At 41.0% G+C, this 18,449-nt stretch overlaps 1 protein-coding gene across 1 annotated transcript; it reads right to left on the bottom strand.

Annotated features, from left to right (window-relative positions):
- Positions 1 to 13,352: 13,352 nt before the first annotated feature.
- Positions 13,353 to 18,244, bottom strand: LOC108670506. Its single transcript, XM_018157981.2, has 5 exons — positions 18,027 to 18,244; positions 15,939 to 16,048; positions 15,518 to 15,609; positions 14,165 to 14,293; positions 13,353 to 13,936 (listed from the first exon to the last, which is right to left on the bottom strand). Exons 1-5 carry the CDS (start codon positions 18,080 to 18,082, stop codon positions 13,895 to 13,897), a joined length of 429 nt encoding a protein of 142 aa, XP_018013470.1. The 5' UTR covers positions 18,083 to 18,244; the 3' UTR covers positions 13,353 to 13,894.
- Between the last annotated feature and the right edge of the window lie 205 nt (positions 18,245 to 18,449).

Raw genomic sequence — 18,449 nt, 5'->3', positions numbered from 1 at the left:
TAAGGATCGGTTTGTGGACTGTGGAACCGAAAGCCTAGATTCAAGTCGATTAACGTTGCATGCGCAAGTAGAGTAGTGGCGCCTGGCATCCTTACCAACTGTTCGGCCGATAGCCTGCTGCTGAAGACACTCGTTACAACAGGTTGCACTGAAGGGGAGCGTCTCGCCTAAAATTTATCTCAGTAATTTACAGAGGGATCAATCTGAAATTTGGTACACATGTGTAAACCCTAAAATAAAGCAGGTTTTATTCGTGTCAATTTTTCGAAAAAATTGAAAGAAAACGTGAAATTCTTAGAAAACGACCAAAAATTGGTACTTTAGAAAACCTATCTTCTCCTATGATTTTTCAATCTACAACATCGAAACACATATCAGTCGATGCGTAAAGACCACATCTACAAAATTGTGTATAGGTTTTTTGAATTTCTAATTTTTGTGAGTGTGGGAGCATTTTGTCCGAAATTGTTTGACATTTTCGATTTTACCTCCACTTTCCCCCCCTTTTTGCAACATAAAATCCGAACTATAACGAACTTAGAAAAACCCATACACAATTCTGTAGATCATTCACTTGCAAATCGAACGGTATATGTCTCATTGACGTAGCTTCAAAACTCTAGGAGGAGATAGGTTTTCCGTGACAATAAGTGTGAATGTTGAGGAGAGCGCGACAAAGTCCCGCGCGCACCACAATATGCGCTCAATGTAGCATAGATTCCAAACTAAACGTTTCTAGAGCTTGATTCCACTCAAGGATGATGGGAGCAACTACATGCGCATCTCTCCCTACAAAGCCCGGAGGCACACTGAGTCAGACCTCACAAAAACACTATATTTGTAGTGGTGGACAGCGAATTATTTCGTATCTAATTACTGAAAGAACACCCCCTCCCGCCCCCCTTTCATGAAGTGTCGTGTACGTGAAAATCGACGTACAGAGATGGTAGTGGTACCATTGGATAGGCCAGAAAGTCAGCTTTAAGATGAGACTAAACACGTAGCTGCAGCACAACTCAAGTAGACACTATATTTAAAGAGCTCAGCAGCTAATTAGTTCCTATCTAATTACTTAAAGAACTCCCCCACCCGCTCCCCTTTCATGAAATGTCGTGAAATCATAAATAAACGTAGAGAGATGGCAGTGGTACCGTTGGACAGGGCAGAATGTCAGCTTTAAAATGAGTATAAAAACCGAAAAGTGAACATTTTCAATTTTAGGCGAGACGCTCTTAAGACACACGTTACAACCGGTTGCAGAGCAGTAAGTAAGTTGCACGGTTCCATTATTGTGAACTCTGTTCGAAGCGAAATCGAACTATTGTTAAGCATTGGATTAAAAATAAGCCTTGTATTAAAATTGAGTCTTGTAGATACACTTGACTGTTGCTTGTGAATTTTGTAGGAAAACTTTGGGTTTGAGGACTGATTATGGCTTGAAAATGCCTGGCACTGGTGTTTAAGTGATGGAATGCTTGGTTCTTATTGTAAGTGGGAGAATGGTACTGATTGGTGAATTGGAAGAATATTTTTGGACTTGCTAAAGGGAGAATGTTTGGGAGTGACGAATGTCAGATAACTGGTACTGGTGAATATGAGACTAATGAGAGAATTTTTGATACTGGTTAATGCGAGAGGATATTTTGCGCGTGTGTATTTCGAGAATTTTAGGTGCACAGGATTGATAAAATTGTATTACCGCGAATATTTTCACTACATGTATATGTTAGGAATTTCATGTATGAAAACAGGAATTAGCTACTATATTGAATCTGCGCTATGTTGGAATGGTTAGAATTAAGCTCTGTAGATACAATAGGCTGTTGTTTGTTATTATTTCGGGTGAATTTGAGAACTGATTCAACTGATTATTGCGGGAGAATGCTTAACATTTTATGTGGATGTTTGTTGCTGGCGAATATGAGAGGGGGTTCAATACTGATAAGGTGAGATAATGTTATGCTCAGCCGTACGCGGAAAATGTTTGATACCGCTACTACTGCAATAGGTAGGAGAGTTTGGTATGGGTAAATGGGCAGAATGTCCGTACATGGATGATGTGGGATAATATTGAGCGGTGTTGAATATTGGAGTATGTTGATAGTTCAGTGATATTGCATATTGAAGAATATTTTGTTTTGAGCAATGTGTAAGAATGCTGATGGCTGGTGAATATTGAAGATTATTTTGCTCGGGCAATGTGAGAGGATCCTGCATTCTGGCAAATATAAGAGAATGTTTTGGGTAATGTGGAAAGTTAGGGTTGAAAGTTGTATTAACTGATATTATTTTCGTGTCAAACTCGTGTTTACTCGCCACTTGCTTCATTGTGCCGCGATGATACATGTCTAGTCGGCTCATGCATACATATATAACGTACAGCGATTCAAATGCCCCCCTTCCATCCCCCCATAAAGGGAAGAAGAGAGGGCCATTTTTTAACGCATTTTTAAGATTCGGCCCCGTCTATCCCGAACGTTCACTGTTCGAAAGAACAGTGAAAAAGCGGTCTTACTGGCGTTCTAGTAATCAGCCGCCCCGTGAAAATAAACCGTTTTGTCGTTTTTTCATATGTTACACGGGTTTCTAGTGTAAAATTGTAATAAAAACGGCCACACGGTGTTTATTTTCACGTGCCGGCCGGTTACTGAAACACCGGTAATACCGTTTAACGGTGATTTTTCTAACAGTGTATCAGGTACCAAATACGCGCACTCCGCAGTCGCCCCACGGTGGTCATGGAATAGACCGGATCCTAACCAGATACTTATTTCCCTCGTACAACCAGAACCTAAAGCGGAGATAGAGCTGCTAATTTACACCGCTAGGCGAGCTTGGGGCGTCCCTGAGCCAGCGGCTGACAGGAATAAAAATTTCGATATGGTAACCTTGATAGAAAAATTGGATCTTGAATACAGCCTTGTACATTGTATTTGTATAATGCGATGTTGTATCATGTTATTTTACTGTACAACTTATATAATTCTAGCTTATACATATTAATTCTTTCATATTTTCTGTTAGATTTATATAGCTTCAAATAATTTGTTGTACACAACAAAAAATGAGAGGCAAGTCAAAGGACATATTGGTATATGCCGAGTAATCTGATGTATGTGTATAATGTAGTTTAAGAATTTTTAAGTGAAGTTCTACAACGAGACCTAGGGTTCCTATTTCGCCTATAAACATGTGTTATTCTGTCAACAGAATAAAATGGGATGTTCCAGATTTGCACATGAGTTCTGTTTTGTTGAGGAAATATATGTTGCTTTCTTTAAATAGAATGCTACCATGTATTGCAATTCCCCTATCCTTTAACATATTTGCAAATGATAGCGGTGGAGAACTTCACGTCCCTTGCAATCGCTTGACATTATTCATAATGTCAAACTGATTCATTGGCAAACTACTTGGTCCTTATTGACACATTGCTGCTCGTGAAGTATTATCCCCTTTCCTGCTATCGAAATTTCCCTCCATTAAAAATTATGATATTCTTTAGCTTATGACACTCTTCTACATTCAATACAACAAGTACGCTGGGCTTTGTAGACGAACAACGAAGACGGATACACCAAGTGTTGGACCAAGGACCAAGATGTCTTCCGCTCCAACCATTCCAAACGCGACCGCCACGCATTGCATTAATGCGTCTTTAGTTTTCAACATTCCGGACGCATTGGATTAATGTACGAGTTTCTCTAATCATAGTTCTCAACATACCGAGCGTGACCGCCATGCATTGGATTTAAGATTTCTTAACTTCCATCATTCTGAACGATCCCGTCACGAATTTACATATTCTGCATCTCCCAACACCCAGAACGTGGCCAAGTGTCAGCGCCGAAAAACTTCACCGGATCATCAATAGGTGAGTACAGCGCATAATCAAGCTGGGTAGCTGGTGCTGGCGCGGGCGTCTGCCGAGACGACGCTTGCATCTCTCAACAAGACGAACAGCTTCGTTGACACAGATGTTTGCAGTGGTCGTTGGTGCTCGACTTATCAGGCCTGAAGCTCGTTATTCTTTACATGAACTGATTAATGATTCTTTGGTCGGTTATGTTAATCTGTCATTTAGTTTATTCAAGTGTTGTGCAGCTTCTGCTGTGGGCCACCTTTTGCGGCACGTGTTATTTGTCATGTTGTGTGTCGTGTGTTGTAAGCCACGCTGTGCGTTATGTGTTGTAAGCCATAATGTGCGTTATGTGCTGTAAGCCATGCTGTGCGTTATGTGTTGTAAGCCATGTTGAACGTTGTGTTGTAAGCCATGCTGTGCGGCATGTGTTGTAAACCAAGTTGCGCGTCAAGTGCCGTAAGCCATGTTGTACGTCATTTGTTGAAAGACATGTGGTGTGTCATGTGTTGTAAGCCATGTTGTGTGTGAAGTATTGTAAGCCATGTTGTGTATCATGTGTTTTAACCCATTTTTAGCGTCATGTGTCGTGAGTCATGTGTCGTGAGTCATGTGTCTTGAGTCATGTGTCGTGAGTCATGTGTCGTGAGTCATGTGTCGTAAGTCATGTGTCGTGAGTCATGTGTCGTGAGTCATGTGTCGTGAGTCATGTGTCGTGAGTCATGTGTCGTGAGTCATGTGTCGTGAGTCATGTGTCTTCATGTGTCGTAAGTCATGTGTCGTAAGTCGTGTGTCGTAAGTTATGTGTCGTAAGTCGTGTGTCGTAAGTTATGTGTCGTAAGTCATGCGTCGTAAGTCTTGTGTCGTAAGTCATGTGTCGTAAATTGTGTGTCGGTGGTCATGATTCGTAAGTTGTGTATCGTAAGTCATCAGTCGTAAGTCATATGTCATGATTTATGTGTCGTAAATCATGTGTCGTAAGACTGTACTTTGGGCCCAGATCTTTTCATCACTTCGAAAGTCAAGTTCGAGCCGTGATCCAGAGCTGACGCACGTGATCGTGGTCCAAAATTTTTAACTTTTACTGTGCCGTTTCGGTGCTCTCTTCGCATTTATTTTTTATGGACCGTGTCAGTGAATGATCGAATTTCAGTGTGAAGTCAGTAAAAGAGAGAGCAAAAAGAGATCAAGCCTATAGTAAAAATGTTTTCATCTTGAATAATGTGAGTTTTTTGAATGAGTGAGGGAAACGCGTGAAGCGAGCGAGGGAAGTGCGTGCCGTACCAGCTGGACACGAGACAGCAAAACCTTCGTTTTCGCCCAAACTCAGCCTACCTCTGCCCTGAACACCTTACGCCCGCCAACCCCAACCCCTCGCTATCTGAAAGCCTCTACTCTCGAGACGGTGACCGAGTTTTACAGTGCTTTGTAATTTTTTTTACACTTTACTCAACTTGACTCAGTTTTCAACTGAGTCAGTTTTTTCAGTTTTTTGTGCTCCTGCATTTCATGGTGGCTAGACAAAGTGAAAAAATATAACTCAGTACTCACAGCAGTGAGTGACAGAGAGCGCATTTTCTCGTCGACGAAAACTTGAGGTCACGGACAGACGGACAGACAGACAGACATGGCGAGCACATTAGTGCATTTTTTCCATGAATGAAAAATGCGCTAAAAAGATTGACTGGAAAGGCTTCTAGTCCACTTAGACCTAATGGGAAGACCAAATCATTAAATGAGCGAGAGGAGATTTGTAAACTTTGTAAGCTGGTTTCGGTTAACGTCGATGACGCAACAGTGGCCTTTGATCATTGCGGGGGATATCATTGGCAACAGTTGTTCGAAATTGAGTAAGACAGATTGCTCAGGAATTCGCAGAAACGAGATAGTACACAGGTACAGTCAGGACTGCTAAGAACCTGCACATAGTGCTGTAAAAAGTGAAAAGATGGTGGAAGAGAAGTGTACTTCTTTAAGAAGTGTAAGTCTTTAAGGCCGAAATGAAAGAGACTCACAAGAAAGAGTTTCGCTTGGTGTAAAATACTTTCGCGTGTTGGCAGACGACGCTGGGCTATACTACGTCAGGCTACTTTCCTGTGGGCTGATTGTTCAAATTTAATTAATGTGATCTGTCTGGTGGCTTACGGCTGATAATGTAACAGTCTTGAAGTGTTATAGGCTACGTTCTTGAGGAAAGAGATTATGAAAGTCTATTCGAAGGACGGCAGTGGTGGTCTCCGACAGGCGTCCCTCTTGGTCGTCTGCCGAGACGACTCCTGCATCTCTCAAGACAAACAGCTTCGCTGACACAGATGTTCACGGGCGGTCGTTGGTGCTCGACTTATCTGGCCTGAAGCTCGCTTATTCATTAGATGGACTGATTAATGATTCTTTTGTCGCTTATGTTAATTTGTCATTTAGTTTGTTCAAGTGTTGTGCAGCTTCTGCTGTAAGCCACTTTATGAGTCATGTGTTGTAAGCCATGTTGTGCGTCATGTGTTGTATGCAAGGTTGAGCGTCATGTTTTGTAAGCCATGATGTGCGTTATGTGTTCTAAGCTATTTAGGCGTCATGTGTTGTAAGCCATGTTACATAACATAACATAACATAACATAACATAACATAACATAATATAACATAACATAACATAACATAACATAACTTAACATAACATAACATAACATAACATAATATAACATAACATAACATAACATAACATAACATAACATAACATAACATAACATCACATAACATAACATAACATAACATAACATAACATAACATAACATAACATAACATAACATCACATAACATAACATAACATAACATAACATAACATAACATAGTGATGTCGGCGCTGAAGAGTAGGCCTGATGTGGCCTGTCGCCTATTCTTTTACTTTTCGTGACTTGTTCATAGAAGATCTAAAATCGTGTCATTTTATCGGAATTTTTCAGGACTGACGATAGTGGGAAATAGCTACAAGACTTCCACCGGGTTCGATAAGGTGCCAGGCATTTCAAATCTGCACATATATTTTTATAGTGTTATCTAGTCTGCACATAGCTTTATCTAGTCTGTTCTTGAACGCTTTCATACTTGGAGCGCCAACGATGTCATTGGGGAGGCTGTTCGACATATCGGTGATTCGTAGCGAGAAGAATTGTTGTCGCGTGGATAAGTTGCAGCGCAGTTTTTTAGTTTATAGCCATGGCCCCTAGTGTTGGTTCTCGTTTCAAATTCTAGTAATTCTTCGGGGACCTTGTATAATCCATGAGTATTCTTGTATAATTAAATGAGGTCCCCACGCAGACGTCGATAACAGTGGCTTGAAAGCTTCATAAGCTTTAATCTTTCTTCATATAATTTGCCCTTCAAGCCTGAAATTATCCTTGTTGCACGTCTTTGAACATTTTCTATTAAATTTTTGTCATTTTTAAATCTCGGTGATCACAAAACGTTTCCAAACTCTAGATTCGGGCGCACGACAGTAAAAAACAACTGCTTCATCGCTTCTGCATCTAGGAACTCGTAAGAGCGTCTGGTTAGTCCAAGAAGTTTGTTGGATGTATTAGCTTGCGTTTCAACATGCTTAGAAAATTTCAGCTTTTTGTCGATATAAAATCCGAGATCTTTTTACACACTAGACTTATCAATCATTACTCTCTCGTTGCAACCATGTCTTCTCATACTGTAATCTTGCTGTTCATTGTTCTTCCCGAGATGAAGTACTTAACACTTGTCAGCATTAAACCGCAGCTGCCAAGTATAAGCCCAGATAACTAAACTGTCATCATCTTACGCGTCAGTGTTCAATAGTGTTCAATAGTGCTCAATAGCCACTATTGAACACTATTGAACACTATTTGAAAGTGTTCAATAGTGTTCAATAGTGTTCAATAGTGTTCAATAGTGTTCAATAGTGCTCAATAGCCACTACCTGGCTCAATAGCCATTTTATTTGACGCATCCATCAGTGTATTATAAACTTTTGTGTCATCGGCTTACATGGAGCACACGCTGGACACTACTTCTGGTAGATCGTTTATAGAAGCAACGAACAAAATAGGCCCAAGAACGCTACCCTGTGGCACGCCACTGCGCACTGATGCCCAGTCTGACACGGTACCATTAATTAATACTAACACGTTGTCTTCTACCTACTTGAAAATCTCTGATCCATTGGAGAACTTTCCCCTCAATTCCCAAAGACTTCAATTTACGCATCAGCCGTTCATGCGGAACCCTGTCAAATGCTTTGGCAAAATCGAGGTGCAATGCATCCACTGTCTCCCTTTCGTCCAGCAGGCGAGTCAAATCGTTCAAAGTAGACAATAATTTAGTGGGGCAGGATCTACCGGCAATAAAACCATGTTGACAATCTGATTGGAGATGGTGAACAGTCAAGTGATCGAGAAACCTATCCCTCACAACAGATTCCATGAGCTTATACAAAGAACACTTGTCAGACTGACAGGGCGACAGTTACCGGGGCTGCTTCTGTCACCTCTTTTGAACAATAGTGTTACTTGAGCTTCTTTCTAATCAGACGGTAAAGTTCCTTCGTTCAAGGTTTTTTGAAAGAATACTGTCAATGGGCCAGAATACAGAATGGGCCAGAACGGTTGCTAATTCTTTGAGCAATCTGGGATAGAGGCGGTATGGTCCACATGACATGTTGGGATTTAGAGCTACCAGGCGCTTTTGAACCTTTCTTCTTGTATTTCAAAACCTGTTGACTTCGAGCCGATTAGGCGCTCCTCAATATATGGAATACAGTTCAAGTCCTCATCTGTGAACACACTGCTGAAGAACTAATTAAGAACGTTAGCCTCGCCCTCATCAGAGGAAATATTTCGTTGGTCTACTTTCAAATCAGATATACCGTCCTCTGACTTCACTTCGAACTAGCGTACAAAAGGAAGGCTTACGGATTATTTTTGCATTTTTAGAAATATTTTTTTCAAAGTTTTCCACTGCAGTGCGACAGACTTTTTTGGCTTGATTTCGAGATCTTGCATACAGGTTATAATCAGAATCATTGCGGGTCCGAAAATAACGCTTGTATAGGCTTCTTTCCTGGTCTTTAGCTGAGCTTTAACTGTACTGTTCATCCACTGGGATTTTTTGACTCCTCCAAGCGTAATCTTAGGTACACAGGCATCAATTGCAGACATAACCGTGTCTTTCAGAAACGACTTAATATCGTCCGAAATATTCGCCGCAATCGCCGCTTCACGGAGTTTATCATAGTCGCCTTTCGCAAAGTTCAAACGTTAACGCTTCCGAAGCTGCTTATCTGCACAGCAATTATTACTGAAAAGCAATGATTGGTGATGGCTTTTGCACAACGGAGCCTCGTGTCGAATATCATCTATCATTGATTCTTCACTAGTAAACACAAGATTTAGAATATTTGGGGTCTGTTTGCCCCTAAAATGGGTTGGCTTGGTGATATTCTGGATTAGAAATTAGTGTGGCACTGACTCCAAGAACAGATATGCTGGGTGATCCCAATCCCTCGGAGAAGATTCATCTGCCCAGTCTATTTCTGGATGGTTAAAGTCACCAACGATCAACGTATGCGACCTGATGAAAGTCGTGCTCGGTGAAAGGCTGTTTAGTACTTTATCGTTATCAGAGGAGCTGTTAGGTTATCTATAAAGGACCCCTATGAGGAGGCTATCCTTTCCTTTTATAGTAAGTACGCACCACACTGATTCTCTAGCTGATTGATGATCTGCAGATAGCTTAACTTGCTGGGCCCCATAAGAGGTTCTAACCCGCAGAGCTACACCTCAACTGCACTGCTCTTCATTTAAGTTATGAAAACAGTCAAATCCTGGCAACTGAAATTCAACAGGTACAATTTTCCCACCGGGATTTTTAGAGAGTGTTTCTGTAATACAAATAATGTCTATACACTCGTTTGCGATCACAGTTAACAGTTCATTTTTTTGTTCAAAACAGAATTCGAGTTCGTGTAAAAACATTTTGAAACTTTTTGTGCACTTTTACTTTGATTTATGCGGTAAATTTTTACATTACTTACAGGTTTGGAACCATGGACATGACTTCTACTGTTTACTTGTCTTCCAGCTCCGCTAACTGATCGTGTGCTGCCGGTGTTAAGTTGACATTGCGAGAGTGGTTGACCTGATTTTCCGTGCTTTTCCGCCTGATTCTCTCCTGCCATTTCCTGCTAAAACCCTCTCTCTTTCTATAGGGGTGAAATCCTTTACAAAAACGGAGTTGTACTGAGAAGATACTCCAAGCTTTCTCGCTGCCTTCAGCACGCTCCCAACATGTGCAGGATCCTATACAGTCACCAACAAAGGTCTACAGGTGTTGGCAGCAGCATCCTTCGAGCGTAGCCTTTTGCTCGATGTAATATCAACCGGTGTGCTGAGTGCCTTTCTACAGCATTCTGCAAAAAATTCAGTATCAGCCATCACACGGTCATTCGTATTAGATGCAGAACTCTCGGGAACCCCAAACCATACCAAGTTGCACTTCCTACGTTCTCTGTCCAGGAACTCGCGGGAGCTTTCGCTAGCAACTTTGGTTAAATCAACTCTCTGTGTCTCTACCTAATTTTTTCCGTATTTTTCAGCTGAGCCTTCACTTCAATCTGAGCCTTCACTTGCATAGCGAGCTCAATTTTTCACTCAACGAGCGCACCATCTCACTCAAGGCGTTTACTACATCATTCAGCGATTTCGTCTCATTGCCTTGCTCTTCCACCGGCTTTTCGCTTTTTCGAATACCAAGAGTTTGTTCATCGCAGTCACAACAAAACCAATGAAGTAATTTAGTTTTCTGGAGAAACGAGTATATTCCTCAGAGCTCAACTTCGTACAGCTGATACGAATGAAGTCTTCGCAGCGTTCACAGATGACCGTCTGATCTACCTCGCTCACTGAGATCTCTTTGCAGTGTTAGCAAACTTTCATCTCCAACTTAGCTGATTTGATTTTGTCTAGCAGAACTAGAGGGCTTTTTCGACTAATTATTTCTCTGTCCAGTCATCGTACAATGCACGCAGGAAAACACAAGTTTAGAACTGAATTGAATTGAGTAGAGTTCAGATTCCGTCGCAGACACGCAACTCGCAGATTGGAAGGCGGTGGAAAGTGCTAGGGCTGCCACGAGAGAGGGGGAGGGTATAGGATGACGAGGCCTGAGCAATTTGTCGTGAATAAAACACTTGTACTAGCCGCTTTTTTTACTGTTCGCACAATTTTTACTTAACTGCGCTGATGTTGAACATTTCACTATAATTGTTTCGGTACAAATTCGAGAGATAAGTCAACCCGGAATAGTACAAAGTGAGAAAATTGGGACCCGCGAACACGTACGTGCGTCATCGATCACAGCCAGAACGCAACCTCAAACGTAAATCATGTGTTGTGTGTCATGTGTTGTAAGCCATGTTGTGCGTCATGTGTTGTAATCCATGTTGTGCGTCATGTGTTGTAAGCCATGTTGTGCGTCATGTGTTGTAAGCCATGTTGTGCATCATGTGTTGTAAGCCTGTCTCTTATACACATCTAGATGTGTATAAGAGACAGGTCATGTGTCGTAAGTCATGTGTCGTAAGTCATGTGTCGTAAGTCATGTGTCGTAAGTCATGTGTCGTAAGACATGTGTCGTAAGACATGTGTCGTAAGACATGTGTCGTGAGTTATTTGTTGTAAGTCACGTGTCGTGAGTCATGAGTCTTAATTCATGTGTCGTAAGTCGTGTCGTAAGTCACGTGTCGTAAGTCATGTGTCGTGAGTCATGTGTCGTAAGCCCTGTGTTGTAAGTTATGTGTCGTGAGTAATGTATTGGAAGTCATGAGTCGTAAATCATGTGTCGCAAGTCGTGTGCCGTAAGTCATGTGTTATGAGTCATGTGTCGTAAGGCGTATGTTGTAAGGTATGTGTCGTAAGTCATGTATTGTTAGTCATGTGTCGTAAGGCGTGTGTCGTAAGGCGTGTGTCATAAGGCGTGTGTCATAAGGCGTGTGTCGTAAGGTGTGTGTCGTAAGGCGTGTGTCGTAAGGCGTGTGTCGTAAGGCGTGTGTCGTAAGTCATGTGCCGTAAGTCATGTGTTGTAAGTCATGTGTCGTAAGACATGTGTTGTAAGTCATGTGTCGGAAATCATGTGTAGAAAGTCGTGTGTCGAAAGTCATGTGTTGTGAGTCATGTGTCGTTAGGCGTGTGTCGTAAATCATGTGCAATGAGTCATGTGTCGTATGTCGTGGCTTGCGCAAGGCACGCCGTGGTTTTCGTATATGTTCTTCCATCCATGCTATGAACTTTGAATATGATTTTTTTGCCCAATAACTCATCGTTTAATGGCTTCTGTCACACACGGTGTGTACTCAAATTAAAAAAATTCATATCCGAGCAACTAGCAAAATTATTCCCGCAAGTGTAATTATGGGGAACGTTGTTTACTGTACAGTTGTGTATTTTGTCTCTGCATCTGAAACTATGCCTCGAGAGTTAAAAGTTTTATCCGTTAAATACCTTGCGAATATCAATTATTGTATATTATTGTGAATAATTACAGGGTCTGCTCTTTCTTTAGGTATACAGATTCTCTCCCTGACTTGATGCGATCATCTTTAGTTTACAAATGCAGTTGTGCGCAATGCGGACCAGTGATGTTGGTATGACGTCACGCAACTTTTATTCTAGACTGGCGGAGCATAAAGGGACTGGCGGAGCATAAAGGGACTGGCGGAGCATGATGCTTGCACATTTCTTTCATTCAGCTGTACGAGATGATGCGGGGCAGTGCAAAGCACCAGCATTCGAGAGCGAGTCCAGAATTTTAGCTTCCATAACCGGAGTCTGACTTACACATTTTAGAATCATTATTTTCAAACAGTTGCCTAGTTCAAGTGCCGCTTTCACTTCTGATCCTATTGAACTTATTAGTAGGATTTGTCTTTTATATGTAAATTTCATCTTTATATCTGCAATGTGAATATTGGTTACAATTAATATTATTTTTATCGGCATTCAATGATTGTCGATCTGACGGTAGAGCTAGACTCCTGGAAAATTTTATTCCATAAAATATTGCGAACATTTGTAGCATTTCATTTGTTTTTAAACTTCTGAATAAATTACTTGTTTAACCATTTTTACTTCCATTAACAGTATAACTTCCATCATTAACATTCTTCCGTTACGCTGCAGATACGTTCACCCTCAATATAGCGGGGCATCGCTTTTTCTGCTTTGGTCTTGCATTGACGGTCAGGCTGGAGTGATGCGACTGGGTTCAAATATTGCGCGGCTTCCATTTAAATATCGAATATTGGCCTTATTGACATAATAATAGAACATTTTTCGTTGTATTTGATTGCTGGCTTCAGCACTATGAGAAGAGCTTACTGTGATTTTCCTGTCAATATCGGCCCCTGTAAAACGTTCCTCACGAAAAAATTGCACGAAATTTGAATATAATTCAACCAGGCAGGGCAGCAAAATATATGTGCATTCAAATCATTTAATGTATGGTTACATTGTATATGTAGATTATATCCCAGAAGCTGCACGTGGCAGTATAACTCGTGAATAATGTATGCAAACGGATAAATATACACTAAAGCTAGGTAGTAATATAGTAAATGCGTGATACCATCATGTTCCTGAATCTATTTTTTATGGGGAAGAGAGAGTGAAACTCGATTATAAAAAAACCGTTACCCAAAGATTAGAACACGCAGCCACAAACATAATCGAAGAAATTCGAAGAAATTCCAAATTGAAAATTGCAACAACTACAATTTTCTGGTCAGCAATCCATCTAAGCGGAAATGAATGGGTTATGCAAGAAGAAAAGTCCTCTGATGCTCAGTTTGTCTTCTTTTTGCTCGTTACAATGTTCTACTGTGACATCACCCGTCCATGTTCTTCCGTGGCATCACCCGTCCATGTTCTTCCGTGGCATCACCCGTCCATGTTCTTCCGTGTTATCACCATCCATGTACTTCCGTAATATCACCATCCATATTCTTCCATGACATCACCCATCCTAGTATTCAGCATCGATGAGACATTCCAATAGTTGATGGTACTGTAACGTAAAACATGAGGCATCAGCGATGAACATTCTGTGATCTCTTATGTTTGCTGCAGTGGTCAGCCACCGTTGAATTTTTATGAAAAGGTCGTTTTCTTTCGTTGTTCGAACTATACGCCACCGTTGGTAATTTTCCCTTGCTATTTAAAAATGTGAGCAATACACATGAGAAACGTTTCATTTCTTTCTAAATGAAATAGATAAGCATATACTTCTACTTACGTTGAAATATTTCATGGTGGATATCTTGCATTTCGGGTACGCAGCAATGAACTTGGCGTCAGCGCTACATTTGTTCTTCAATGTGGTTTCTTTGAAGGCCGCCTCGTCGAACGTGTTGTCTGCCTTCAGCTGGAGAACGGGAGGTGGAGATATGGAGAATAAATGGAAGTTTTGATTTACATTAATTCTTTTGCTCGGCAAGATAATTTCTTTTGTGTTAGATGAGATCGAAAAAAACATTTCAAGCTGATCTTATCTCACGCGATCGTGTGAGCTGTTGCGTAGAAATGTAGGAGCATCGTTGAGGATGATGCAAGGAGAACATGTTCATTTGCCTTACCTGTGATCATTATGTTCTGTACAACCTTTGAAACAATTAAGGGGTCATGCTGATCTCTCTTGCGTCTATTCCAGTTACGGTTGGGGAGACTATCCTGTACACCCGAGTTCGCAGCGAGAATACCACAGCATTTTGTTATCGTCAGTAGAATTATTGAACCGTCAGGTCTGGCCAGTCGCCTGTGCTTCATCCCCCAGTCGCCTGTGCTTCATCCGTCAGTCGTCTGTGCTTCTATCGTCAGTCGTCTGTACGTGCTTCATCCGTCAGCCGCCTGTGCTTCATCCGTCAGTCGCCTGTGCTTCATCCGTCAGTTACTTGAGCTTCTATCGTCAGTCGCCTGTGATTCATCCGTCAGCTGCCTGTGCTTAATAATCGTCTGTGCGTCAGTCGTCTGTGATCCCACAGTCGGCTATATGCACTCCTTCAAAGGACCTTGATTTGTTCCTACGTTAAGTATTCGCGCCTACATCCTTGCCTATTTGTTTATTTTCAATTAAAATTATTGTGTAATGCGTCCAATACTCGACATCTATCCAACTGATTCCGTTCAGTCTCTCCGATACACCGACAGTCTTCACGCTGTCTCGACCCACTTGCCAGGTTTGTGTGCCCCGCAAGTGGGTCCGCCGATAGTTTGTGACTGACATTATCCCCCAAAAAATCGGCCCTACACACGAGACATAAATGCTACTGGCCGTGAGTGTTGCGAGTATGAGACCAGAATTTTGAGCTGTAATGTCCAGTCATGAACTCGGCGCCCAATGTACAGTCAAACTCACAAGTCCTGTAGTCGATGCCTAATGTACAGTCATAAACACAAGTCCTGCACTAGATGCTCAACGTACAGTCATAAACACAAGTCCTGCACTCGATGCTCAATGTACAGTCATAAACACAAGTCCTGTATTCGACGCCCAATGTACAGTCATAAACACAAGTCCTGCACTCGATGCTCAACGTACAGTCATAAACACAAGTCCTGCCCTCGATCCTCAGTATTGTGCTTTACTCACAAGTTTGACTGCTTTGGTCCCGCACTTGTTAAAGTTGGCAACAAGTGGATCACATGTAGCCGCGTCGTAATATAGAGTTCTGCACTTCGGGTCTGAGGAGGAACGATGCTGTCGTTAATGGTGTGTTGGTGGCATCTCATTGCGAAACAACTTATAGGAGTGAAACAATGCAGGGATTCGATTGTTTAGTTAACGTTCGGTAACTCAACAAGAATAATTGAAAAATCAATACGAGTTAGAAGTTAGATGAAAGAAAAGTTCTTGTCCTGTGCTTGTCAATGAGCGAAATGCATGTTTGATTCGTACACTAGAGTATCTGCACATTGCAATATAAATATTTTAGTTCTTGATGAGAATTTTTTAAAATAACCATGGTTTGAAGTGGGACTAAAATAGTTCGTTATAATTATTTAACACTTACTATTTTCAAATTTGTCAATATCCGCCTCGTACTGTGTAGAGCAAGCATCCAACGCTATTTCCAAAGCGTCGCTGGCATCAAACAACGCCAATAAGCAAGGCGAATAGGATCTGGAATAAATTCACAAATTTAATAGTTGCCCCACTTGCATAATCAATCATATCCCATTATCTCTAAAGTTACGTTTTCTTCATCATCAAGTTCGAAATAAGATGTGTTACTGAGAAATTAAATTTTCCCAAGTAAATCATATCAAGTTAATGGGGTAGTTGGCAACATCAATAATCAAATCAAATTTTTGCTTACAATGTGAATAAATTGATTTGATCAAGAAAAATAACACGATGAAGATAGCTCCTGAATTTTGGTCTGGAGAGGAGCACAAGCTTGGCTGAAATCACCGTTTCCGAAAAGTTTTTCTTTTGACCTCCGCGGCATGCAAATCGTACACTGCCGCATTAAAATGTACGAGCACTTTATTCTTCCGCAACCTACATATCTTTCTGGTCCAATAAGTTTGACGAACATGTCCTTCCGCGACCTGAAAATCTCACTGCCGCAATTAAGAGGTACGAACTCCTACATGTGTCGTAAGTCTCCTTCACGCTCCATACAAAGATCAAAGCTGAGTAGTAATGAAATGATGCAATGATCAAATATGAGAAGGAATGCAATGATCAAATATGAGCAGGAATACAATGATCAAATATGAGAAGGAATGCAATGATCAAATATGAGCAGCAATGATCAAATATGAGAAGGAATGCAATGATCAAATATGAGCAGGAATACAATGATCAAATATGAGAAGGAATGCAATGATCAAATATGAGCAGGAATACAATGATCACATATGAGTAGGAATACAATTATTAAATATGAGTTGGAATGCAATTAATGATCATATATGAGTATGAATTTGATGCTCAAACCAGAGTAGGAATACAGTGGTCAAATATGAGCAGGAATACAATGATCACATATGAGTAGGAATACAATGATCAAATATGAGCATGGAATTCAATGATCACATATGAACATATGTGAGAGATATGAGTAGAGATACAGTGATCAAATATGAGTAGGAATACAATGATATAGCCAGGCAGGTCGTTGGGCCTCGAGCTCATGACTTGACTTGTTCTCAGCGAGGACCAAATCTTACAGCGGTCCATGAATTATATTATTCAATTGAATAAGATCCCTTAAATGCTACTCAAGCCTCCAGCAAACAAAATTTGTTGTCATTCACCTGCAAAAGGGCAATGTTCTTCTAATCTATCATTATTAGCAAACATATGGCAAACGTATATAGGGTTGCCAATTGATTACAGTTCGGAATACCAAAACTGTAGCAGTGAGTTGCATGTTTGAGACCCGCAGCAAGCTGTGAATGTTCTGCAATGTTAAGAATCGGCGAAAGGTTTAATGGTCTAGCGAACGCTGACACCGCATTTAATATTAGCTTTTCTATCCGATTATTATCAGGCAAGTATCGAATGCCGTAAGTAGTTCTGATTTTATTTTACACTTTTCCGTATCATGAATTGCCACTTGATTGAATAATCACATTATCATGTCGCCTTCTACAGAATATTAGTATCGTGCTTCATTCTCAAAGTCAAGTATTGATGCTGCCATGTTATGAAGCAAAGCGTCTTAAATATTGGAAGTTACTGTCCTAGTAATCATCAGAAACCTAAAAATAATATGCCTTTAAAAACTACAAAGACAACACCTCAAAGGAGGCCACTGTCTCTGATGTTACACATGTACAAGGAATTTCTTATTTTATTTTTATTAATAAAAAATTTAAATAATTTATCCTGGTAATCGTTTCAAGCATTGTCTTCGAATTTACGCAAGTGAGCAAAATTTCAGATCGATTGGACAGGTAGAATTGTGTTACATGTTGATTATGAGATTTGTAGCAGACAAACAAACAACAAGAAGTAAAGTTAAAGAAAAGTGCCATAATGAATATCAGTAACAATTAATATGGAATATCCTCACAAAAAACTTAGCATCTTTCAGCTTGGCTAATGTAACCGCTAACCACTCATGGCCCTTTGAAGACGTGCTACTTACTGCTGCGCCGACGCTGCTGCCGCGGCGACGATGAGAAGCACGAGACCTCGCGACATCTTGGGGCTATGATCAGGGACTGGACGACAGGGTCTACGGGCTGTTCAAAGGCTCTTGCTGCTGGGACTGCTGAGGAACGACAGGGTCTCCGGGCTGTTCAAAGGCTCTAGCGTACTGGGACTGCTGCGGTACGACAGGGTCTGCGGCCTGTTCAAAAGCTCTTGCTGCTCTGTTACGTTGTTGCGTGTGGCTCTGATTTTATAGGCTTCGATTTATTAGTTCAGGTGCAGTGAGAACCAAATGTAAGCAGCTGCCAACGGACTTGTTTGATTAATGATTTTCATCCTTCTAGTTCACGAAGGCTGGATGTCTCATGAGTGTTTCCATTATGAAAGTTTCTCCCCATTACTCCACCTCTTTTGCAGT

The sequence above is a fragment of the Hyalella azteca genome, unplaced genomic scaffold (genome assembly GCF_000764305.2).
Source record: "Hyalella azteca isolate HAZT.00-mixed unplaced genomic scaffold, Hazt_2.0.2 contig14927, whole genome shotgun sequence".
Taxonomy (NCBI): domain Eukaryota; kingdom Metazoa; phylum Arthropoda; class Malacostraca; order Amphipoda; family Hyalellidae; genus Hyalella; species Hyalella azteca.
The sequence above is the reverse complement of the archived record's forward strand: the minus strand, read 5'-3'. Positions and strand labels throughout refer to the sequence as shown.